This window comes from Myiozetetes cayanensis, unplaced genomic scaffold (genome assembly GCF_022539395.1).
Source record: "Myiozetetes cayanensis isolate MyiCay16 unplaced genomic scaffold, myiCay2020 scf3, whole genome shotgun sequence".
Lineage (NCBI taxonomy): Eukaryota > Metazoa > Chordata > Aves > Passeriformes > Tyrannidae > Myiozetetes > Myiozetetes cayanensis.
This window is the reverse complement of record NW_026087521.1, coordinates 33407819-33433616: the sequence shown is the minus strand read 5'-3', so window position 1 is coordinate 33433616 and position 25798 is coordinate 33407819. Positions and strand designations below refer to the sequence as shown.

Genomic DNA, 25798 nt, shown 5'->3' with positions numbered 1-25798 from the left:
CATTGATAACACAGAAAGACTCACAGTACCGTTTTCTCCTGCTGCAACAAAGAATGAGGAAGAGAATTCATCTAAGTTCTCTGTGATATATCTTCCAGTATGAATTCACTCCTCCATTATAGCTCTGTTTTTAAGCCTACTAATTTTGACAGAGATTTTTTACTTTATTTTTTTCAGACATGGCACTGAATCAAATAATTCACATGAAGGTACAAACAGATGTGATGCCTTTCAATTTTTATTTGTTTGATGCTTGCAAGTAATATAACCAAATTCTATCAAGTATTTTGCAAGGCTGATACTTAGTTTAATTGGTACCCCTGTTGATTTCAGTTTCCAGACTACTTCCAGACTACTCTGTCCGTAGGTCTCTGTCCCCAGACAAGTACTCTTCCACCTTCTCAAACTAACTTTCTGATCTTACAGGTAAGACTGATCCAAGGCTCTTTGTTAGGTGCTGCATTTAAACCTCTACGCTACCAGACTTGCATTATTTTTGGTTCACTCTGACAGGCCTCTTAAATAATCAAAAAAACCCGAAACAACATCGAATAATGAAAACAAAGACAACCATGTCTCAAGATAAAGTTACTAATAAGCTTTCTGAAAGCATACTTGTTCTTAAGGAGAATTATTGAAGCATGACTAGGTAAAAAAAATAAAAACCAAGGAATGTGGCAGAGGAGTGAGATCTACAACACAGACAAGCACTACGAGGCTCTCAAACAGTCTTTCCAAGAAATAATCCAATCCCATGAGAAAATAAACTGGCAATCACTTATCATATGATCACACAGGCAGCTAGCAAGAAGAGGGAGAGAGAAGAGAATAATTAATAATTAAGTTCTAGAAGCAAGTGGTGCTACAAATGCACTCGTGAAGAAAAGGAGAAAGAAGTTTTGAGAGGAGTTTACTTAAAGCTTGATGACATAGATAGAATTTTAGAGTATTTTTAAACTGTAACCAGTTAAAAGTGGTGGCTCAAGTAACAGAACCTAAAATAGTAATGGGAACTTTGTGTTTGAAAGCAAGAATCTCATTAATAAAATATTAATGAAAAGCAATCACTGGCAAAAATAACCTGTGCGATATACAGCTACCTGTTGTGTACGGGGGGAAACAACAATTAAAATGACTGTTCATTTCAGGATAAAATTCAGCTTTAAATCACTTAGTGGTTAGGAGAGTCAGTTCAGAGAAAGGAAACATTAAGCATAGCTTCTAGAAAAGTGGAAATAAAAGCTGAACTTCCTCAATGGCAAAACAGGTGTGAATAATTTTATGAATCTGGCAAGAATTAGGACTTTGAACTACCATGACTGAAATAACCCTTAAAACCAGACACAGAATTGCATAGAGGTGAACTGTTACAAAAGGGTCTGCAGCTTCATTACTTTATTTGTATTAAAATATCACTTTGTTCAACTAATCACAATACCACAGAAAAATATAGTTGAACAGGATTACAAGAAGTAGTTCAGTAGATTCATCTCCTGCTCTGAAGAGCACTTGACTTTACACCATCCCTAAAAAACCTTTAGAAATCTGTTCTTAAAACACAATACAGTGCTGTAGCACCTCCCCTGTAAGCCATCCCTTCCAGTGTTTAAGCTATTTATTGAGTTAGAAAGTTTTTCCTAAAATCTCCCGTTTGCTTCGTAGCAAAAGAAATAGAGGGAGAACAATCCATTGCTGGTTTTTTAGAGCAACTTTTTGGGTATTTGGGGACTCTTTGTTCTTCCCATTTTTCTGCTTCCCAGACTAAACAAAGGGACAACTGATAAAACATCCTATAGAGTTTACATTAACTCCATCAGCAACTGCATGATGTTTACATGTATCAAAAACATCCTCTCCGCCCTCTGACATAGACACTGGGACGACTCATTCAAATAGGAAAGCTACTAAACATTCACTTGGCCAGTAATGTTGCTTTGAGCCCCAGGACAAGACACTCACTTCTGCACACAAGCCTTGGTCTTCTCTCCAGACTTGTGGCAGACTGCATCAAAAAGCACTGGGTCAAAGGATCAGGAAAGCTAAAAGCAAGATAGACCATGGGTTTGGAGAGTCCTGTAGCATTTAAGACTGCATTTCTATTACAATTAAAAAAGTCATTTGGAGATCTCAAGAGAAGAATCTACAGATTCCTCCTTTTCTACACCTCCCCTGACTACAGTCCCCAAGTGAAACCCTGTAAGATGCTTATATGCTCTGGCAAGCAGGTCCCGCAGCTGCAGGCAGCAGCCTCCGGTGGGATGGGTGGAGTGAAAGGAAGCACAATATGGGCGGTGGGAGGGAAAGGGTCATTGCAGGGACTCAACTTTCTTACCTCACTCTAAACCTGCATTACTGTCCTCCCTGTTTCATCAGTGCTTTGCAGGAAGAGTTTCATTAATGAGCTTAGCAGTATTTAATTGTAATTGCTATGAATTTGCAAGATGCCTCTAACCCCTGGCTGTTTTGGTCATTTTTGGAGTACTGTGACTCTTTATCTCCCCCTCTCATTTTCTGCCTTCAAGTCTTTACAAACCCTGGTCCTGATCCCATAAAGGACTGACCATGGACATAGCCTTATTGATGTAAAGTATGCCATTGACTTCCAACTACACTTTTACTTTCTTTTATCATTTATAAGAGCTTCAGCACATGACTCTGTCATTCTTCCATTTTTTTTTCTCAATAAATTTTTTAGCCTTTCAAAAACTTAAGTATTTTCAAAAAGAGTGGCTGGCTGCTATCTGGTAGCAACAGATGTTTAATAAGTTACTCCCTGTATTTGAAGAGTAACGATGTTCCTGGTCTAAGCACAGTATGGGCTGCATGATGTGAGGCTGGAAAAGAAAGGAGTAAAGGCAATCTGTTTCTGTACCAGCACTGAGACAGTGCTGCAGCCAACACCTGCCTGAGCATACCGATTTTAAGATTTTTTTGTGCAGACATTCATCCAACTGTGGATCAAAATCTTAAAGAATTAAAGAAAATCAGAAGCAGAAGAGACTGCAAAAAAACTTTGCAGTCAGCCCCTCTTCCCTAACCAAGAGCTGCTTCAGGTACATTCCTATGGGACATACTAAATCTAAGTATGCGTTTATGGGACATACTAAATCTAAGATATGCTTAGGACTGAAATCCAAAAAAGTTCCTGCCAAATAGAACATTGAGTTTGGCTTATTTGCAACGTATTTACAGAGAAATATAATTATTCCATTATTTTAATTATGTAAATTATATCTATATAGCTAAGACTAACTAAAAACAAGTTGCAGAGGAAAAGAGTTTGTAACGGTCCCTTTAAAATCTGAATAAATAATTCATTGTGTAGGTTTAGTTTTTTCTGCATTCCAGCTCAAAACAGCAGTAATTTCAAATGATCAAAGCAAAGCAATGAAGTTGAAATACAACCAACCCAGAACATCCACTCAGACCTGTAGTTTCCTTACACCAGTAAACTCTGTGTTAACTCATTTCTCCCATTTGTCTTGAATTAATAGCTCAGGTCTGTTTAGTACCACTGGCAGCAATGACAATTATCCTTTGATTCATACTCAGCAAATCGTTAATTCAAACAAGGTCATTCCAGCCACATAGGCACATGAGTGCAGACTGAAAACAAACAGAAGCCAGGTAAACACCTCTCCCCATCTTCTGGGGAAGAAATGCCATGGGGACATGTACTTGTTATGGCAGATACAACCTTAGACAGCCTTGTCAGGAATTCTTTTCTGCCTCTTAAAATTCTTGATTCTGCCCAACCCTTAAGCACCCTTGGTGCAACTTGTTCATCCAAAATCCTCAAAAAGAAATGGATAGCTGGCAATTAAAAATAACCCATGTAATCACTTTCTTACATGTTTGCACACTTGCAGTCATGCACCAAATCTGTGTTCTTCATCTATCATACTTGGATTGCTCAGAAGATAACAGAACTCAGAGGAAGTTAACCTTCCCTGTTGCAGGGGTTGTGCTCAGAGCAGTCAGACCTACATTATTTTGAAAGGGGATAGCAAGCAGATGGAATGAGAAGACTGTGCTTGTCTCCTTTATTGCGATGCTGCAAATGTGGCCACGTACCTACATGCGCAGTCTGACTGAAATCAGTAGATCTACTAATAATTTTTAACATGCACATAGTTTGGAGGATTGTGGACTTGGTTGCTATGTAAAGCTGTAAAGATAAAACGGTACCTTCCTCACAGTTTTGGAATTACCATCATCCTCATGTTAGAGTCCAGAATATTCTATACCCTGTTTATTGTAAAAAGATGTGTCATCAATTCAGCTTAGCAAGATGCCTCAAGGTCAGATAGTATAAGAAAACAAATACAACCTTCACCAAGGGAGTATTTCTGCAGTTTGAAGACACTGCCATAGAGTCTGGCCTCATCATATGGTGTCAGCATGCATCTTCCTACATCCTGCCCTGCCCCAAAACCCACTGGGACCAACTGAAAGACTCCCACTGCCCCTTGAAAGGATTTTGATAAAACTCAAAGCAATCTTCTCTTGTACGTGCGTGCATTTTTCTATCCGTCTTTTCTTTTTGCATCCCAGTTAGGCAGAAGTGCTCTCCAAAACAGAAAGATTTGTTAGTAATTTTCCTTTCTTCCTCTCCTGTTGATTATAGACTGCACTGCTAAACAGGTACTTCCTTGTCACAGATCTGAAAAGGTAGATTTTATAATATAAATGATGACCAAGTATTTCATATGTCTGTCATATGTTGAATCAGAGGGTTTCAGAGAGCTGCGCAAGTATACTGGAGTCTTGCCCTGCCCCTCACTCTCATTTCAAAGGCTGGATTTCTGTGGCACTGACAGAGCAGTGCCTATGCTGGTAGTAGTAAGAATTCAAAGCTGAGAGCCATGTTCCATCTGGCAATCTGTTCCCTGCAGCAGTGGCCTTTTTAGCTTATGCTTTAGCCAGCCCCAACACTTTCAGATAAAGTTTGTCAGTACCTAGATGTAGCCCAGAAGCCCCAAATCAATAAACTGGTGAATAAACATCCTTACTCACACAGTCCCATTGATGAGAATAGTCAGACATAAATATAAGCAAAGGTTGGCATAAGGGAAGCTCAGAGGCCTGGTAGTGCTGTCATCCAATTCTCTGTAAGCACCCACGCCTTGCCAGGGTAAGCAATAGAACTACTATATGAGAAAATACAATTTTAAGGAAATATTCTATAATAAAATGTACAGAAAACAGACATTTGCCTACTTTTAATTCAGTTCCTAATTGCTAACAGTGTGTAAAAATACTTGGGGCAGTAAAATTAACGAGGACCTTCTGTTTTAAGTATAGAAACCACAACTGTGGAAGCTCAGCATGCTTTGTAGATACCATGAAAATGTGAACTCTAATGCACTGTAGCTGCAATCTGATTCCCAGCATCTGTCCTCAAACTGGTGAATTGATGGGGGAAGGGGCCTTCTGTTCTGAGAATCACGTTCCAATTGTCATTTCCTAGACAACATGAAATTGTCTTGTCATACTGTGTACGAGATGATGTTTTGCTCTGCTTAATAAGTCTGACTGTAATAGATAGTAGAAACTCCCTAGAAACTGTCCATATAAGTTTAGGACTTCATAGTAAATCATCTTGGCAACAGCATGCGAAGACAAGCGTCCCAGAAAGACAGGGCTGTTTGACAGGACAACAGATCTGACAACTGGTTGCCGAAATCCCTGCCTGATCCATCCAGTCCATCCTTAGGTGGAAAAATCTGAAAAAAATTGCCTGAAAGTGCAGTGCCCTCTGCCTGCAGATCCAGCCTGGTCAGCTGAAATGCTGGAGGCTGCAGCAGGGCAGCCCCCCTTGCCTGCTCATGCCTGTCCACTTGCTCTCCAACTTGCAAGCCCGGCGGGCAGTGGAGGAGCTGCGAGCTGCTAATGCAAGGTAATTGTTTTTTAGCTCCTGGACTTGTGCAGCTCTGCAGAAGATGAACATTTTTCACATTTTCAGTAGGATGTGACCACCTTTGAAAATTTTGCCCTGAATCAAGCTTTCTTTTACCTAAATCTCACTAACTCCTTCCACATTTGGTCTGTCACACATTCACTGGCCCAAGCGCTTTCTGATTCCCACCTTTGCTGTCATGCTCTTCCTCCCTCACTGCAAGAACACTTGGTGCAGGAGGAGAGAAAAGCAAGAGTTTGAAGAAAAGACAGGAGTTCAGGGAATGGAAAAAATCAGAAGTGAGAAAAAGGCAAATCAGAAAAGTAAAAACCAAATAAAAAAGGTAATATTTTTGAATAAAAATAAATTTATTCTCACCAGAATGCCATAAAATTCCAAAACAAATGTCCATGGAGATTTTTGGGTGGAAAAAGAGCACATGTTTAGGAAAGCTGAGATGTTTTTAATTTGGAAGGAAGATTTAGAGAAAAAAACATACTGAAAAATTAGAAATTAAAATTATGGAAAAATACTCTGTGAAAAGGCAGTTAAGAAAAGCATATGTATCAGGGATGAGAAGATAATGGAGAACTAAAAAAGAGAAAATAAAAAAAGGAAAATACAGTGCTTCTATTTTTCTTTCAAAATTGTTGAATGATGTACACACACATAGCATCTCAAATCCTCAGTTTAGGAGATTTCAAGTCAGCCCCTTGGCTTCACATATGGAGGGAAGCGAAAGAGAAGAAGTGGACTCTTTATATCAACAAGAAGTCCAGCAGAGCTGCAGACCACACGGGGCTTTATCCTGGTCAGAGACATCCTGCTTCAGTACAGCTCTTGCTCTCTTCTGCCTACAATTTATCAATCAGATGCAGTGACAGCATTTTGGAGGAAAAAAATAAAGATGACCAGATGGAAAACCCCCAACATATGCACTTAAATGTAGTAGGAGCACCATCCCACCCCAAGGGAAAGAAGCTATTTATGTATCTGCTGACTGTCCCATCTGGTCCTGCAGTGGGTGAGGAGGTCAGAGCCTGAGCCCTGGGCTGATGCAGGGAAGCTGACATGACTTATTTTTACCTGTTTCATTAACAACCTTCTCCTCCAGTGTTATAAAAAATAAACACAAAGGAGATATATTTGGGTCTCAAAGACATATACTTGTAAGGTGGGAAATGCCTCTTCAAGACTGACTGCCTCGAGCTTAACATGTGCCCCCAAGCCCCACATGCAGGGCATGACCAAGACTCTCATTACTTCTCTAGCCTGAAGCAGAGGTCAGACATGGGTCAGTACTCAGGTCACAAAGGAAACTGTAAATCTAGCAATTGATACACTTCTGTCAATTTGTTATAGTTAATCTTTTATATAAAACATGTATATGACCTAGAATTTATAGGACTTGGACCAATGAACACTGCCAAGCTCAGTCCCAGGTACTGGTGTTCTGAAAGTCTTATTTCACATGTTAGTTCATTTGTGGGCCCTCTTTTATAGCAAATTAGTACATTTCCTTCAAAGCAAAACCCAGAGGTGCTTCCAAGGGTAGACAGCAACAGAAATCACATCATCATGGCACTGTGGACCCCCTGCACTTCATCATCCTCTTACACTGTCCCAGCCAGTGTCACCCACTCAGCCTCCCCTCATGACTGAACTGATAAAACATGCATGCCGTATCTTGAGGCCACAGGTACAGGGGTGTAGACACAGCCTGCTCTGAGAAATGTGGATCTGAGTTACTTTACAGTTCCTGGCCTGAGGCCAGGGTCACTCCCTGGAATGGAAGCTTTTGGCCACAGAGACAAGTAGTCACGGCTGGCTCAGAAGCTGTGCTGCATCTACTCATTATTTTTCAGACTTAATTTTAAAAGCAAAATATTTAATTATTTTTCTTTTACTGTTATTGCTTATGTTTAACATTGTCTACAATGTTGATTGTATTCTAAAAATGAGTTTCTAAAACCTTTTTCTAAACTTGTTTTCTAAAATCCGAAAAAAACTCAATCTATTCTTACAAAATAAAATTATTTTCTTATTTTACTAAGCTTGCATGATTAGTCTTCCCTGTGATCTGAAAAGGGAGCATCTGAGGTTTTAATGCTGTTATCATCTGGATGGACAGAAATGGTGGAAGAATGTGTAAAATAGGTTTTATAGTGCAGAGATTTTAATATGAAATTTTGCCAATTGTGGGACATGCAAACTGTAGAGAGATCCTACAGAAGCAATGTCTTTGGCATTGTCCACTGCAGCAATGTCCAAGTTCTGATGCCATGGCTGTAGATGGATTTTTTTAAGGCTTTAAAGAGGTGTAAACTCTGAGATTCTGGAACTTGAACTAGTTGGAAAGTAAGATTTTTATAAAATCACTTGTAATTGCTATCCAATGCTTTGTCTTCAGCCTTGGTGCACAGAAGCAGTACTTATGTACCCCTGTTGCAGAGGGCAGGTGGGTATCAGTCAGGCATGTGCAGAGGGCCTTATACCAGAGCTGTCTGTATTTAAGCACTGCTTCTCCACTGCTTTATGAAATCTTGGTACATCTGAAGGTGAAGCTGGGGGAAGGGAAGCAGGGGAGGCAAAGCACATGTGTCTAACTCAGGCTGTTTTACAAGCTATGACTCCAGCATTTGGTACCAAGCATATGCTGTATTTCCTACTTGAAAGTTGACTGCCACATCAAATGAAAATGGTTTTGTATGTGCTGCACCATAAAATTACACAGACACAGAGGGCCACGCTAACTAGCTGTTTACCTCTATGCTTCTACCAAAGCACGCAAGTTATAATCGGAGGAAGGAAACTCCTAGGAGATGTGAAGGCTTTAATTGTTTCAGCATGCAGATGGTTTGCATTACAGCAAATCGACACAGCTCAAGGTCAATTCATAGGTCAGCAATAGCTGTTTCAGCAAGTGAATTTAGTTTGTTTACGCCTCTTCTGGGAAAGTTTTAACTGCTATATTACTTATTTTATAGATATTTCTAGGCTTAAGAAACACTGCAACAGGTGAAACTGGAGGAGCGTAGGTTGCCACAGCCATTTCCTTCATGATTGATGCTGAGCAATTTTTAGAGCAGCTAAATATAGCTGCTTTTGTACAACATTTGAACACTTCATTTCAACATGTTCTCTTTTGTGTCGCTGACACAGAACTGCTCTGTTACAGACTCACAAAGACATGTCCCGCAACTCCAATTTCCTTTATTATGTTGAAATGTGCCATGCAGCCTCTGCACCCAGTGACCAAGGCATGACACAAGCAGTTACTCCTGCCCTTAACTATCAATCTGAGCTGTTCCTCTCCAATAAGTTCCCAGTCCTGCACAGGCAGCTCAGCTGTTTGTGAGGCAGCTGCTGAACTGTATCAATTTAGGGCTTAGAAGGTTAGGATAAACTGTAACCAATTTTAATTTTTTTAATTTTTTGCTTAATAGCACCAGGCTGAAATCTGCCACAGTACAGCAGCTCGTCAACTGAGCCGTCCCTCCAGGAGAAATGGAGCTCCCCAAGATGAAAACAGGCTCAGCACCAGGGCAGGGGATGACTACTGTAGCAATACCAAGGTAAGATGTCACTGGTAAGAGTTTGGAAAGCTCCACATAGGAGAAGAACACAAAGTACTCTGAGGCACAAAGTTTCAGACTGCATGAGCCACAAGCACTGTCTTTTATGCCATTTACCAGTTAGATCCCAGATCTGTCAAGGTAGCTGCCGTTAGAAAGGCAATCCCAAAACCAATGCCAACTGTTAAAAAACTGCATCCAGCACAAACACTGCATGACTTTTGTTTCTAAAGGGATGGTCTTTGTTCCTCACACCTTGCCTTTGAGTTCTGCGGATCAGCGCTTATTCCCATCAGCCATACACTGTCTTTATCATTTATTCCCCACCTCTTGTTCCACAGGGGCAGGACCAGATCCCCATGTAATCATGGGGCAGCACCGTGTCTTTACGCCTGCACTTGGTGCCTGCAGTGCCAGACCTGGAGAGCAAGGCATTGTCAAAGAGAGGGTTAATTCGCGTGACTCAACAGATGTACAGATGTATGTCCATATGTGTAGGCAATTTAACACTGCGGGTGCTCCTCCCCTCCCCTGACATGTGACCAAATTACCACAGTCAGAGGATAACTGAAAGATGAGTTGGACCTCAAGGTCAGAATATGGTCAGTGAACTTGCAGTCTGTTTGCAAGACCTCAAAATATGTCAGAAAAGTCACTTATGATAGCAGCAGAACAGTGCTAAAAAGCTCATACTCTTCGCTGTATGCATTAGGGCATCTACCTTCATTTTGTTTGGGTCTGAAAGTCCTTTAAAAGATCTGCTTTTAAATTAAAAAAACTCTGCAAAACTTTTAAAAATAATTTTGTGGCAGGGCTGTGAAGATTTGAAAGAGAGGAGCACACCAGTACTGCAAGTTGTACCTAAGAATTTCACATCCAATATCCTGGAAACAATGCCCGGCCACAACCGTCTCCCACTGCACTGAGCAGTCCTCGATGTGGCCTTGACATCTGCTTCGGCATCTGCTCGTTTGGGAGGACCTGCCCCTGTGTGCTGGGCTGCTTTCAAAGGCCTCCTGCGATTGCTCAGGACGGCTGGCAGCATTCACCAGCGCTCTGCGCTCAGGCACATATCCTTACAAGGCAACGCAACGATTCGCCCCCCTCCTCGGTGGGGCTCCGGCGGCAGGCACATCCACCACTCTACATCAGCCGTCCAGCTTTACAGGGTGCATTTAAAATAACTTTGGGAGGCAAAAGGCAGCCCAGGCTTTAGGTCTAATTCTTCGTGTAGATGATAAGCTGAGGTGCACTTACAGGACGGTGTGTAAAGTCTGTCTAGCTCCTAACTTGGACAAAAGGCTGCAGGCATCTGGGTCACAAACTGTGCAGCTGCCAAAATGAAGCAGGCGGCTGGAAGCACAGCAAACTGCCTGTAGCAGCCCTGCCAACAGATTCTGCAGGTCAGCTATTGAAATGATTTGCACATCAGCATATTTCAAATTTTGAATGCAGCCTTTTGTGAAAGATCACAGTGAGAGCATTTGTAAAGAAGGGGCTGTTCTGGGACAAAGGCAATTTCCTAAAGAATCCATTTCCTCACCCAGACATCAGAAAGGTGGAAGGTTTTCCTAACACTGGCACCAAGAGCGTATCTGTGACATGGAGATAATTACTGGAAGTAACCAGTGAAACTGCCAAATTTGACTACAGCAGAACTGCCAGGTTTTTTTTCCTTCTTAGTAGCAGCCAAAAGCCACAGGTGACTTATAAGAAACGAAAGTGTGGAGAAGAGTGTAAAATAGGACTGCTCTTCACACAGTGCTTTAGCACAGTCTAGAGGGCTTGTCTATGAAATGCTGCCAACCGTTGGACCATGGCCAACTCATCTTAAAATTCAGATAACCTGAGAGTGGGTGGGATGGAGGCACATGTACTTTCCTCACATCAGAGGCCCCATGGCTTGGCATGCTGGGCAGTTCCTGCCTCAGCTCTGGGACATGTTGAGATGACTCCCCATGAGGCAATCTCAGTCCAAAGAAGGCTCAAAACTGCAAGTCGAGGACACTTTAAAGAAAAAAGAGGAAATTATTATTAGATATTTGCAAACTGTTAGTGAAAATGGATCTGTTTGGGCAAAACTCTGCTCTCGCAGACTCTGATGGACCCTACATCTCCTTTTTCACTGTCTAACCTAATGCTGTGATTCTCAAGAATCCCCAAGAGTGGGGCTGCTCTGGGAGGTCCAGACAGCTTGATGGGACACAGAGGGAATCAAGAATGAAAAATCCAGATGTCTCATGTCAGACCCTCTTGTCCTTTCTCTGTTTCTCTCTTCCTCTTTCCCTAGAGACCTAGTCAAGGTCTCTCCTCTCTCCGGCCCCACCATGGGGGATGTACACATGTGATGGGCTACTCCTGCATGGGGCAGAAGGATCTGGCAGCAAAGGAGTGACGCCCAGCAGCCTAGGGTGCAGGTTTATGGGGTGGAAGTTGTGGGAGCTGTGCAGCCTGGCACAGCTTGAGAGGTTCCTGCTGGGAGATGGAGCACAGGATCTCAGAAAGGTGGTTGACCCAAAGGAGAAGACTCCTGACCTACTCCTGAAGAGTAGCATTAGGAATAGTTCTGACAGTTCTCATTAGCAGCTGCCTAATGACAACCGGAAATATGGGTCCTATGTATTTCCAAAACATTTCCTGTATTCATTCACTCCAATAAATTGTTCCTTTCTCTAGCTATATCTGCTAACTATGGGGAAAATAATATAAAGAACTCAGTAAAATCACAATTCACAAATGAAACTGTCAGGGATTTCACTCCTTCCACTCTCTCATACTGAGTTACCTCTGAATTTACCTTATCTATAATCCTCAATTTTAAGAATTCATGCTTTTATTCCCCAGAGGATAGATTCTTTAATGAATTCAGGAATATTCATAACAATCAAATTCTCAGAACATAACTCTGTGCCACACAGTGCATTCCTTCACCAATAATACCTTGTAAGAAAGAGCTCATCCTCAGTGTGGTGATAGGAAAGCAACATTATTTACAATGTCCCCATTTCCAAAAACAACTTCTTCTGACTCCCCAGACTGAGACATATTTCTATGTAAAATTAAATAGTAGGTTTGCATACTGTGGGCACTTCTCTCCCCCCAAAAAGAAGGAAGAAAAGAAAGCTGGAGGCAAAAGACTAAAAATTAAAGCAGCACATCTGAAAACCAAGTCCAAATTCACTTGCTGAAGGCCATATCTAATCAGTCATTAGTAGACCAAGGACTGCAAATCTGGCTTCCTTGATTCCAGTTTCATGCTCTAATTCCCACCTCTAACAAATTGCTTTATCATAATCATAAGACCTCACTCATTAGTCATATATGCAGATAAGGAAATCTCTGTTCAAGGTTACTGTAAAGGAAAGTATTACTCAGGATGGCAAAAGGAAGGTCGAAGGAAGAGAACAGTGCAAATGGAAAACTCAAAGTGGAGCGCAGACTGAGCAATGTTCCTTTAAACACAACTGTAGGAGTACTGGGAAACGTAAAACAGTGTTCAGGCTTGTGATATACTGGTCTTCCTTCCCTAGAGAGTAATGTTGTAGAATTGTCTGATAAGAACTTGTGATAGAAAAGCCTAATGAAATTAAGACAACATAATTTTATCCTGAAGCCAGCCAGGTGAGGTCAGCCCCGGTCAGGATGCACAGTGCTGACCTCATCCCGATGCACCATGGTAACTATCATCACTGCTTTGTGCTCACTTAGGATTGTAAGGCAAAATAATCAATAATAAAATATATCTTGATGAAAACAAACACTCTGTCAGAGGAGACAAAGCTGTAAAAGGAGATTTACCATGGTTCCATATACACTTGCAAGTATCAGCAGAGAAAGAGATGGAGAAACATAAGATATGATTTAGGCAAAGCAACTAATTGTATCCAGTTATCCATCTGACTGCAGCACATCAGAAGGCAAAATACCTGAAATGGGCATCTTCAGCTCTCCATTGGTTCACAAGACCAGTTGTAACATGTGTCTGAAGATCTCTTAGGATTCTATGATGAAAGTTTTCTTTTCGAATGTAAAGGGGAAGTGACTTTTTCCATTTTTCTCTAGGGGTTATCCACATGGGGCAGGCATGCAGAGACCAGCTGGGTTTATCTTCTTGGGGCACTGCCCAGCTTCCATGCAGCATGGCTGCACAACATCTGGGCCAGGAGCTGATCCAAAACTCATCCATTGGAGGGGCTTCTTGAAGAGGAACCAGGTCACAAGTCATAAGAAATCTAAAGGTCACAGGTGAAAGGTGATCAAGATGCAAAACTACCATTGGATCAAAAATCTCATCTGAAACGTCACAACCATAATGTAAGGTGTATATCTTGAATGAAGCAATGAAAGGATTTTATATAATTTTTGAAAGGGTTGTTACATAACTTGTGGAATAAACAGCCACCAAAAAAACCAAAACCAAAATAAACAAAGTAAAACCCAAACAAAAATACAAAAAACCAACCAACCAACCAACCAAAAAAAATGCCAAAAAACCCACACCCAACAAAAAAGCAATGACAGCTGATGATCAGCATCTTATTTGTAGAACAAACCAGATCTAAAAATCTTCTAGGAGTCTTCATATTGTAGCACTGTCTCTGTGTTCAGAAGAGACAATACAACGGCCTTTTGAATCTGGGCAGCTTCCTTCACTTGGCAGTAAAGGATCATGATATCTCAGGAACCAGAGGTGCTGGATCCCCACTGAGACCTATGCAGGAACTGAGGAATTGAGGCTTACAATAGCTTAAATAAGAAGGGAGAAGGAAACATGACAAAGTGGCTATTACTTGAGATCTTCCACAAGTGCTAAGAGAACCCAGTATGTTTTGATCCTGGGAAAGCTAGCTACTTCTTTATGTTTTGGATAGGAACAAGAAGGCTAGTCCCCAGAAGTTTACCTAGTATAATTTCATTGTGATTTCTTTCAAATTGCATATAACTGGTGACAGTTTCCTCCTTCCCAGTAAAGATATTGAAGGATTAACACTACATTGCTGAATCTTTATGCACTTATACACATTATTTGCAGAGTAAATGGAGAGAACATTTAAGTTTTTATCCACAATTCCTGTGGAACAGACTGATACGAGGCAACATGTACAAGAATGGAGCTTCAATGTAGAATGAGATCCCTGAGAGAAGGGGAACCACCATGCAGCACACACACATAACTGGGGAGAAACTGAGCTTATGCAAACAGGTGGGCTCTTCTGCACTGAGAAAGGGTCTGGAGAGCAGCTTTTAGGCAGTGTCACCAGTTAGAGGAAGCCATGAATCAGTAAGAAAAAATGATACCTGCTGTCGTTTGATTCCTGCTCTCTGGGAAACAAGGTTTTACATTCCCATAAAATAAACAAACAGAACAAACAGCGCTCTGTTGTCTACCTGTTTTCCTAACAGCTGTGGGGTGGCTGGTTGGCAAGCTACTTGGATCAAAGACTGGGAACAAATATTTTCATATCTTCACCCAGCAATGTTATCATTAAAAATAATCAAAACCACTCCCCACCTTCCTTCCCCACCAGGGAAGGTTTTGCATCATGCCCTTCCTGCACTGAATCAAAAGGCAGCAGCAATCTCTTCTGTGTATATTTCCAACAGCTGTTAATGCCATAAGTCAAACAAAAAAGGCTGAAACTGTGGAGAAAAAAAAAAAAAAGTGAAGCTCCAGGAATATTTGAGAAAATGAGATGTAGGTTTCACAACAGTCCTGACTTTCTCTTCTAATCGATTCTCACTGCCATCTCGTTATTTGCTCAGGGCAGGTCTACATGGGATGAATTAAGTAGTCTGTAGTCACATCACCAGCCCAGCTACTTTCCTAAACATTCAAATGCAAAATAAAACAAGCCTCTTGAATAAATGCACTAGAAAGTGTCTGATATTAAATATCTCTTCAGACCCTTGTTCTGTTTGGAAACCAGGCATCCCTGTGGATAAATAAATTAGGACAGACCTGACATGGCTACTGGTAATTCCATTTAGATTGGGGTGTTTAATGGATATAAAATAAATAATCAGCCCATGAAGGTTGGAATGAAAGCCACTGTCACTCTATTTACCAACCTGTCTCTAACTGAAAGGTGAAGTTCCGTCATTCATCTGTCATCTATAGCCCGTAGACTTTTGAGAAAAGTCAGTCTTAGGACTGCACTGGGATAGAGACTTGCAAGGGACAGCATTTACCCCCTGCTTAACAATTTCCCAGCCAATGATCATTTTCTTTGCATGTTTTGAAGGCTGAGTAAGGCACTCAAGATGCTATCAGTCAGTGATTTATCAGCTAGCAAGTGGGCAACTTCCATGTACAATCATAATCAACAACATATAACAGCAAAATACCCATCTTCAAGGACGCCAAGTTTTGATGCAACATCCATTTGCCTACACACACCACATCAAAACCAGCTGCCCTAGTGATTGCTGTCCTGATCTGCATGTTGAAAATCTACCCTGAAGGTAAGACAGAAACTGTTCTCTGAACCCTTTGCTGCAAACTATCACAAGCCCAACCCTCAGGATCCTGGCATGTTGCCAGCCCCCGCTCTGCTTGTTCCAGCAGAGCCTGGCCACCCCTCACACCAGTGTGCAACTTAGCACACGTTATAACCCACACAACATACAGAACTTAACGTTTTAGAGGATCAGTTCTCCTTGAACCTTTTCTCAGCATGATTAGGCAATGCTATTTGAATATTGGAGAACCCCTTGGAACACACAGCACATGCAAGCCTGTATTACTTGTATTAAATTTGTAATGTAATCATTTGTGCTCTGCTGAGCCTGCTGAGATACTGAGAAGATTTTAAAAGCTTTGAATTAGGAAGAAAACTGACATAATAAAAAATACAGTTGGTATTATACATCCCACAGCCAACAACACTGACAGCAGGAACTGGAAAGGATGGTGGAAAAATGTGTGTGGTAAGAATAGTCTGTATTAGAAATAAATAGTGGAAGAAGAACATTGATCTTACAATGAAAGCTGACAAAACAGCAGGTTGAGGCTGGCTACATTATTAGGGAAACACATATCATTTTCTAGGAAGATGATACAAACCTCTTGAATATGAAAACATGCAACTGTACAAAAATCAAAAGCTCATTTTAAATGTTCCCCTCATCCTGTAATTTGATTTCCTGAAACAAATTTCCTGAATTTGACTTCTACAGGACTAGAAAATCAGAGCTGTTTGACTAGAGTTGATATGGTTGCTAAACAACTGATAATTGATTTCTGGGTTTCAGCAATGTGTGCTTTTAGCAATGAGCTTGCTACCTCTCTGTTTGAAAGGTCAGGCCTGAATATTAACCAAGTACTTTGAATGGAAAAAAACACAACAACCCCAACTTAAGAAAAAGGTTTAAAGACAGATTTACTGATCAAAATCTGTGATTTCTAAAAAATGTTTTAAAAACAGTGGTGTACGACCACAGTTGCTTCTATGGACTGAAAATTTCCACCAGGTGCTAACAAGCTGAAATTCATTCTGTTAAAAATATTAATTTTATTATTAACAGTATTTGGTGGTATGATGATACAAGTCCCCTCACCATGTGTCCATCCAGTCTTTACTTACTGGACTTTGAGATCTATTTTTAGTTCTAAAAAGCCCTCCTCATTTAATAGTAACCTGAGCAATACACACAATTAGAACTGAAATGAGCTTCAGGTTTGGTTTAAAAGTTTTCAATCACTGGCAAAAATAAAATCATGCTTTGCCTGCCAAAACAAACGTAATTCCCTTTTCTTCTTTTGCTTTCAACTACTATGAAGCATGACCAAGCTCAACAGAGATTTGAAATATGCGAGCCATAAAACCCATGTACATTGTACAAAGTACACACCACTACCAAGAGTTAGTAGACAAGAGCAATCAATAGCTCAGTGTTAGCTTTCATTATTCATCTAGAACTGTACACACCTAAATCATGATATTCTGCTCTATGTTGTCAATTTTTTCTCTGTATCTTCTTTTTGAAAAGAGATGTTCAGTTACTGCATCTCGGAAGGGTCAGAACTGAAACCACTTTCAGTTTCAGTTACATTTAGGTGACAACCTCAGTGCCCTCACAGGTCCAGAAGTTTCTATACTAACACTGTGAGTTCCTCTCGATCTTCTCCATGGCATTCAGGCAATTTAAAGCAATCTGGGGGATGTTGTTGTCCAAATCATTTGGGACAGCCTATATCCCTTCCTATACTTTACCAAGTGCATCTGTTCTTGTGCAAACTTCATCTGTGACCACCCTCTGCCTTTGGGAAAATTTGAGTGCAGTGAGACCTCTTTCAGAAGGCTTGTCATCTCGAAGGAGAAAAAAATTGCTACACCCATCTGGGGTGATAGAAGAGCAGGAAAAAAATGAAGTCTACATAATGGCTTCATTAGACTTTGAGAAGGCCTTGGCATTGTCAGTCAGAGGTGGTGTGCCTGTAATGGGCAATGTGTTAGGACAGGAGAGGGTTGCTGCAAGGGAGCTTTATTCATCCCACTCTGCTTGTTCCTGGAAGAAAATGGCAACTCTTTCCCCAGCTCTTTCTGAGCTCTGTTACAAGATCACAGAGAACCTATATCCATCATTTCCTCTTTAATCTCTATAGGAAGTCTGTTCAGAAGGCAAATATTTAAGGCCACACAATTAGCAAAACACCATCCCCTTTTCACCTGAGCCATATATTTCTGCCATTGAGTACTTGCAGTATGTTTGACATTGTGAGTTTCATTTTCAAGTATTTAACCTCACAGCCTTAATGATCTCTAAGAACAGCTGCATCATGGAATTTTCTAGATTTTTTTTGTAATTAAATATATATGTGTGTGTATATATATCTCCACACAGACAAAGGAGATCAAAGTTCAGGTATTTTTGCTTCAATTACTTGTTAACAAAGTCAAGCATCATGACCATATTCCAGATTCTGAGACAATCTGAACACTCGAGTGCACCAAAGTGCTCCAGTTACTGGCAGAATTGCACAGCAGTTGACTCCCTTTACAAAATCAGTTAAGAACCTGTAAGAAATTCCTCTTCCCCACAAGGGAAATCCTAAGCCCACATTCTCAAACTCTGGCTCAACAAGATACTTGTTCAGGGTTATTTGGAGTTTAAGGTGTTCCAGCCACATCATAACACCCGGTCCCTGTTGTGCTGACAGCACTGTTTACAAGCTGTGTTGTGAACTGAAGAGCTGATCAGGCTTTGCAAGAGAAACATTAGAAGCTACAATATTTTCCTGACCCATTTTAAAACACTGTCCAAAAGCAGCAGTGCAGATGCCACTGGGAGTGAAAGGGCATGGGGAACATGCAAAAGTGTATGGGCACAAACGAGCATTCCAGACCAGGAACTACAACTGAGCTGCAAGTTCTGCTGCACTCGGGGCACCACCAGGTCAGGAAGTGCAGTTCTTATCACTCGGGTAAAGCAGAATGTATATTCACATTGCCTGAACCAGGCTAAAGTGATCTTAGGCCATATAGAGTTAGGGCTCAAAGCACTGTCTACCATCATGCTCAAAGTAATAATCTACTCATGTAGAGGAACTTATGCAAATAAAGAGGTGCCATGTCCCTTTACAAGAAGGGATCTAAACTGTACCAGCACAAGAATGCCAGCATAATGACTTCAAACTAGTGCTTTGCCCACATAAATAAATTGCACTTCAAAAAAAAATGGTTATCTCAGCAGGACGAAAAGGCACAAAGCCCAGGACTAAGGTTTGTTAGCAAGTAATCCCTTTCTATTAATACTGTAAAGTTTGAGCAGTTCTGCAAAATCCCTTCGCATTTCAAATTGATGCTCACTGTATGGGTGAGACATTTCCAAATACATGTGTGATCTCTGAAGCTATGCATTTGACTAGCATAGCTCATGCAAAATTAGCTGGTTTTGCATGCCTTGTCATTTTCAAAGTCACGATGTAGATAACACAAAAGCAGGCATTGCTGGAACACTTATCAGTTTGCTTCTCGCTGAGGACTGTTCTGTGCCAAAAATCTAACACCTACGTTAGCAAATACAGTAATGCAACACAAGCAGCTCTGTAAAGGAAAGTGAGTGGTGCTGAGAACCCAAAGTTCTAATTATAAACACTTCATAGGTTTTGCATAAGAAAACCTCTGCTTTGATCCTGCGGACTGTGAGTGTTAGGTAGGCTCCTGGAGTGCTGCTTCTCAGAGGTTTCAGGAAACAGGTTAATTTTCACTTGAAGGGGAGTTAATTTTATGTGCCTTAAGACTGCTCCCTGATATCAACCAAAACAAGGGAAGTGAAGACAACTGGATGATTTGCTTCAAAAGCACGCTCCTGCATCTAACTAAAACCCTGCAGACTAGACACCATCCACAGAATAAGAATGCAAAAATAATTGTCTAAAGAAAATAAATTCCGTCTTTTTCCCATCCTCTGACCCCTTCACAATCTTACACAAAACATCTCTTCAGTTTTATGTATGAGATGTAGGTTCAAACTTTAAACAGAAAGGAAAAAATCATCTTCAAGTTGGTAAGATCAGAAAATTTTAGCATGGAAGGAAATAGTGATTTTGAGAAGGCAGCTGAGCTGGGACTGTCTAACTAAATAGTAACCTGTAAATGCTGGCTTTTGCAACAGTGTTCCCATTTAGAGATCTTAAAATTCTCCTACAAAAATTCTAATTCCTTCTTTTACCTACAAGAAAAGTCAGCAAGTTCTAGAAAGACAAAGAGGTACAAGCAGGTCAGTAGCAGAGGAAGGAGCGAATTCAAACCTTGCAGCTTCCAGGGATAGCTCTGCGCTGTGCATCAGGGACAGCTGTGTGCAAAGAAAATGACCCAATAGGAAACATTCCAGGTTTTCTGCACGTAAATGATTACTGCTTCAAAACCAACGGATGACGGATGCTGAAAATAGTACCTGAATCCTCATCTTACGTGTATCAGTTGTCAGACATGCACTGACCCAAACAGCTAGTGAGGAAAGAGGAGATTTGCAACAACTGTCATCCACTGCAAGCAGCCAAAGTGTGACTTCTTCCAAGAGGAAGGAAATCAGTAGGAAAAAAAACAGTACTTCTTTGATGCGATCTTGTTGCACACAAACAAATGCACATGAAATTTGGCTTCCCTAAGTACTATAAGGCTCAAAGAGCAAGAAACAGTTTCCTTGCTCAGTATTCATACCCAAGTCAGCACTAGCTCTTTCTTAGATCTCTCACAGCCAAGCTGTGCATGTCTTTTTGAGTAAAAACGAATTTTAATGCCCTTCTCTCTCTGCTCCTGTGGTATTGTCTTGCTGACAGTAACCCACACTTTCAAAACCTATGCTGCCATATCCTCCCTTGTCCCCATCCCTGCTACTCTTGCTTTTAGCGTCTGAGTTATTCCTCCTCACTCTTCCCAACAGCAAGTCATGAGGAGCTCACAAGAGATATTCTGCCCTCAGTCATAATGTGGGTGTCTGGAGTGGCATCTCTCCTACAAGATAAAATGTGGCACTGGCAGAGAAAAGTCAATTATGACCTGGAGGACACACAGAAAGCTCAGAAAGGGCTCTCAGAAATTTTAGAGTCCTAGAGTCTTTAAGGTTGGAAAAGATCTCCAAGATCATCAAGTCCAGCCTTTGATCAAATATACCACCATGCCCACTAAAATGTATCATTAAGTGCCACATCTACTTGTTTTTTGAACGTTTTCAGAATGGTGACTCCACCTCTTTCCTGGGCAGCCTGTTGCAGTACTGTGCTGAACAGTCTCTTTATTCACTGGAAGTCATTACAGGCTTTGTGTGACAAAATATGGTTTTTAATTATCTGGGTTGTTTTACTTTTTGGTAGAATTAGGTTTTCATAAAAATTGGTTTTGACATGTCTTTAGCAAGGTCCATTTTTTTTCCTGCTAAAAAAAATGAAATTGTAAAAATGCTTCCTGGAATTTGTCTGACATGTTAATAGCAAGGTCTGAGGATAAAGTCTAACTTCGTTCATCACGTTTTCTAGCCAGATTTTAGGCCTTCTATATATTCTGTAGAAATTTTGCTTAATAGGAATCTGAGAAGCAAAAGTGCTGCGCTATTTTTTAATTTGGAATCCTCTGAAAAGGCATTTAAAATGTTTTGGTTGATTTACTGGTGAATATCATCACAGAGAAATGAAAGTCCTGGGTTTTGTCTCAGCTATATGTTAACATTTCTTGCTGCTTTTTCCATTAAGCTTGCTTTGCTTTGTGTTTCCTCAGACTATTTCACTGAAATGGTAGTACATCACCTTTGGTTCACAGCTGTGTAGCTGGACTTTGGAGCTGACTCAGGATAAATTTTTGTAATCTTCAAGGAGGACTCCATTGTCCTCCTTAGTATTATTTAGTATCTGCCTTTAAATAAGGCTATTACTACAATGACCTGTGACTGCATATCAGACAAGTTGGTAAACTGGAGTAGGAAAATAGTAGTAACTTTGAAGACAAAGGGCATCTGTTTGGTTCCTCAGATCAGCCTGATTTTAGGAAATAAAAATTTTAAGTTGCTGTATAAAAATGGTACATATTGTAGTGTGGTAATATATTTATGGGACAATCTTTCATGTACATAACTGGACAGCTTGTAAAGGCAGTTATACTAAAAATTATCAATACTGCAAGAAAAAATACCCAGGAGTTGTAGTTTCTTGCCATACAAAATAATCTTTTAAGGCCTCAACATAAATATTTGTAAGATATCACAACATGCTTAACTTAAATGGAAAAATTCTTATTCTGTAAAATATTATTTAAAAAATCCCCAAACCTAAACAATCAACCCCAAAACCTGCTAACATGATATCTTTTGGGTAGGAAAAGCAATACAGGGTGTATAACTGGTATGTGTCAGAACATTAGTTTATGCATTTATGCATCTTATGGTGGGGCTGAAGTGAGAGGAGACTTCTTGCAGACAGGAGAATTTTGGGTGGGCACAAGTTCTACAATTGATAGTTTGCAGCATGGCGCATCTGTGATTGGAAATTCTGTGGATAGTGAAAGCCAGGGTAGGTCTGACTGTTCCATGAATCACTTGATTTTTACAGTGAATAATATGAACATTCCCAATGATAGTTGGGTCTGGGATTTATTGGGATTTTTTTAATCTCCCCCAATAAGGACATTTCTTCAATATGAGTTCTAAAAACAGTATATAGGCTAAACTGACCATTGTGAATATGCATATATCAATTTATTTTCACTAATTAAATTCTGAATAACACTTTTCACTTAAACCACTAAAATCTAAGTTTAGACCAGAACTAGGTTAATGAAGGGGTTTTTGGTGCTTAAATAAAAGGCTTGAAGAAAGGAACTTATATACAAAGTACCTGATGCATTTTTTCATCCTTCCTCCCTCCCAAAAATAAAAAAGGAATGTGTCTCTATTTTATCACAGGTGCCCTCTATGAAGTTTCTACTGGTTAGGTGTAAATGTTAGGTGTAACATAAGACTGGATGGACTTTTGTGGAGGACAAAAGGTAAATGAGGAAATGAGGAAGCACACCATGAGCCATTGAAGCCAGTGGGAATCCAGGCAAGGAAATCTGAAATTACCCTAACAGGGATTTGATAAGAACTGGGGAATTAACACTAAACAAGTAGGATCTCTAATGGTCACAAATAACCCACCCTTAGTTCTTTTTGCCTCCCTGTGGCACTACACCCAGCACCACAGGGCACCTGGGCCGTCATGATCACTTTATGAACTGCTTTGTGGTAGGGACAAGTCTGTCCTCATGTTCTCATCCCTTGCTATACATGCCTGCTTTGACCCCACAGTGACCCAAGCCAGCAGGAAAAACATCGGACTTCTTTTCAGTCAGTTTAGCTGAAAACTAATTGGAGCAGGAGTGACTCAGCTGGCAGCAGCCGTTGCATCTTGACCCAGCGGTACTGTAAAATCACAGCACTGGGTGAGAAATCCAGGTTTGCTGGCCATGCCTAAGTGACACATTCTTCCCGAGCATCTGGGTGAGGCAGGCAGACCACACTTCACTAGAGAGCTGACAAGAGAAATTACATGAACACAAAATCTATTACCTGACCCTTGTTGCAAGATGAATCTAAGGTGTCATGTGGAGCGAGGCAGTCCATTAATTTTCCATTCCTCCGGCAGCCCAGGTGCACCAGGTCCTGGCAGTGAGCATGGCAGGTGTACTTGCAATCTTAAAAAACCCCACGCAGACACAAAAAAAAAAAAAAAAAAAAAAAAAAAGAGAGAGAGAGAAGCAGAAGTGGTGTTTAGAAATGAGGTTGCTGCAGGTAGATCCTAGGAGTGAGACACATCCTCATTTGCTACGTGACCTCAGAGAAACTACCACCTCTCGACTGAATCTCCCCATCCGCACATAAAGATAATAATAGCTACATACTACCGGAGATGTAAATTCACTGGAGCGAAGGTGGCAGCACAGCACACCTCCCAGTGTCACACTGACAGGGCTGCAGTCAAGCAGTTCTTTGGTTACATCAGGGCTGCCTCAGTTAGAGGTTTTTGCAAAAGGTCTGTGCCACAAACTAGGTATGAGCTGTTGTAATGTAAGCACAAAAGGGGCCATTCTCAGAAAAGACACAACATTTTTGATTTACAGATAAAAAATTCTACCCACATAGAATTACTGCTACTTGGTTTTATATGTTTTAAGCTCTAGGCTCTCTTAAGAATATGCACATGAATACTGAAAACAGAATGAGTGGTTTATCTGAAGCCTAATTAAGCTGGTAAGTCACAAAGTTGCCTTCAATAACAATTCAGAAATTTCACTTCCTGGATAGCAAAGTCAACTGAGATGGCTATTAGAAATTTAAATTCATTATAACAGGGGCAGACGACCCCATCTCTAGTAAGAACTCAGGTGATTCATATGCTTTAATCTCAAAGAGAGAATCACTTTAAGAGTATTTACAAAAACAACCTGTATTTGCTCTGAAGCCCTTGTTATGTTTGCTGGTTTTCTGTGTAAGTTGGACAGAGTTCATGATGTCACTTTTGTCTTGCATTGAATGTCATTTTCTATTTTTAGATTTTAAATTGCTTATAATTTTGCCAAAGAGCAACCACTTGTACTTCAAGTTTCCATGCTGGGGAACATCATGCTGTTTGTTTTAGAACATTTCAGCTAAAACAATTCAGCCATTTCCAAGAATGTCTTTTGGAGGAAATGCTTTCATTTTGCCTAACTAAACTTCACTTTTTGTTTGTTTGTATTTTCTTTTTTGTTTTTTGTTTGTTTGTTTGTTTTTGTTACAAAGCTTTACACTTTCCAGATTTATAGTAAAAGATGAATTCTAGGTAGGTTTTTTGTTCCCTTATCAACCTCCCAAAAAGATCAGTTTCCCTAATGTTTGATTAAATTCCCTTTACAGTGCCTGAAAAATAAATTCTTGAACATTCCCATTTCCAATTCATCCTCATCAGTGGTGTTATGGGGCAAGACAGGATAGTGTTCCCTGAAGTGCTGTTCCTCTTGGATGGGAACTGGATCTTTAATGTAAGATCCCTCTACCGGCATCCAAAAGTAAAAATTAAAATGTGAGTAATGCAATCACATTTCTGTGATAAATACTGATACGATATTTATGCTACACTTGCACTAAGGCAAGTTTAAATTTATTTTATTTGGCACAAAGTCAACCAGTCAAAACTTTTTCAACACCAGCAACCCAGCAGAGTGAATCCATCCTGGATCAGCACTCTGGGAGAGATAACTGGGATGTCTCTGATCTTCAAACAGACTGACTGTATCCCAATAATATCACTGTATCTGAGGTCATACTCCTCTTGAGACATCAACAAATAACTTCCAGCTAATTATGGGGTACAAGGGACCCTGTTGCAGTATAAATCAAAGCACTGAAAAAAAGGCTCAAACTCTCTAAAACCGTCACTGTATTTAATACAGAATTTGGAAAACATAAAGCAAAACAGACAGAAGACAGAAGACTGTAGGGGAGAGAAAAGAATGATTAAGGCAGCTGTATGGTGCCCAGGAGAAATGATAGCTGTCCCTGCACCCTTGTGTAATGTTGGCAAGTCGTGCCAGGCTTGCTGCAGTTACTGCTGAATTTCTTCTGGGTTCCACATTTGAGTTACTTTATACAGTTTGCAGGAAAGATGAAGCATTCACAACTGCCACTAAAGTCAGGGAGAACTGTGCTTTTCACTCAAATGAGGTTCTTCCAGGGCTCTGTTTTATGCTTATGCAGTTGGGATTATTTTTCAGATGACTCATGCATCTCATGGAGTTCTGGAAAAGACAGAACACTCAGTTTGTGGAGCCCTTGAGAAGAGAATGATTTTGCATTTGGGAAATGACCCCCT

The 25798-nt window shown here is 40.5% G+C and overlaps 1 protein-coding gene across 2 annotated transcripts in view; it reads right to left on the bottom strand.

Annotated features, from left to right (window-relative positions):
• Positions 1-25798, bottom strand: part of RASSF3 (Ras association domain family member 3) — a 105062-nt gene that overhangs the window by 50023 nt on the left and 29241 nt on the right. Inside the window, exon 2 of one of the 2 annotated variants that reach the window (XM_050325366.1) lies at positions 23518-23642. In XM_050325366.1, coding sequence (XP_050181323.1) covers positions 23518-23571 — 54 coding nt within the window. In that variant the 5' untranslated portion in view covers positions 23572-23642. Of the gene's footprint in view, positions 1-20227; positions 20324-23517; positions 23643-25798 lie in introns of those variants that run through there. The other variant, XM_050325364.1, reaches the window with a different exon arrangement.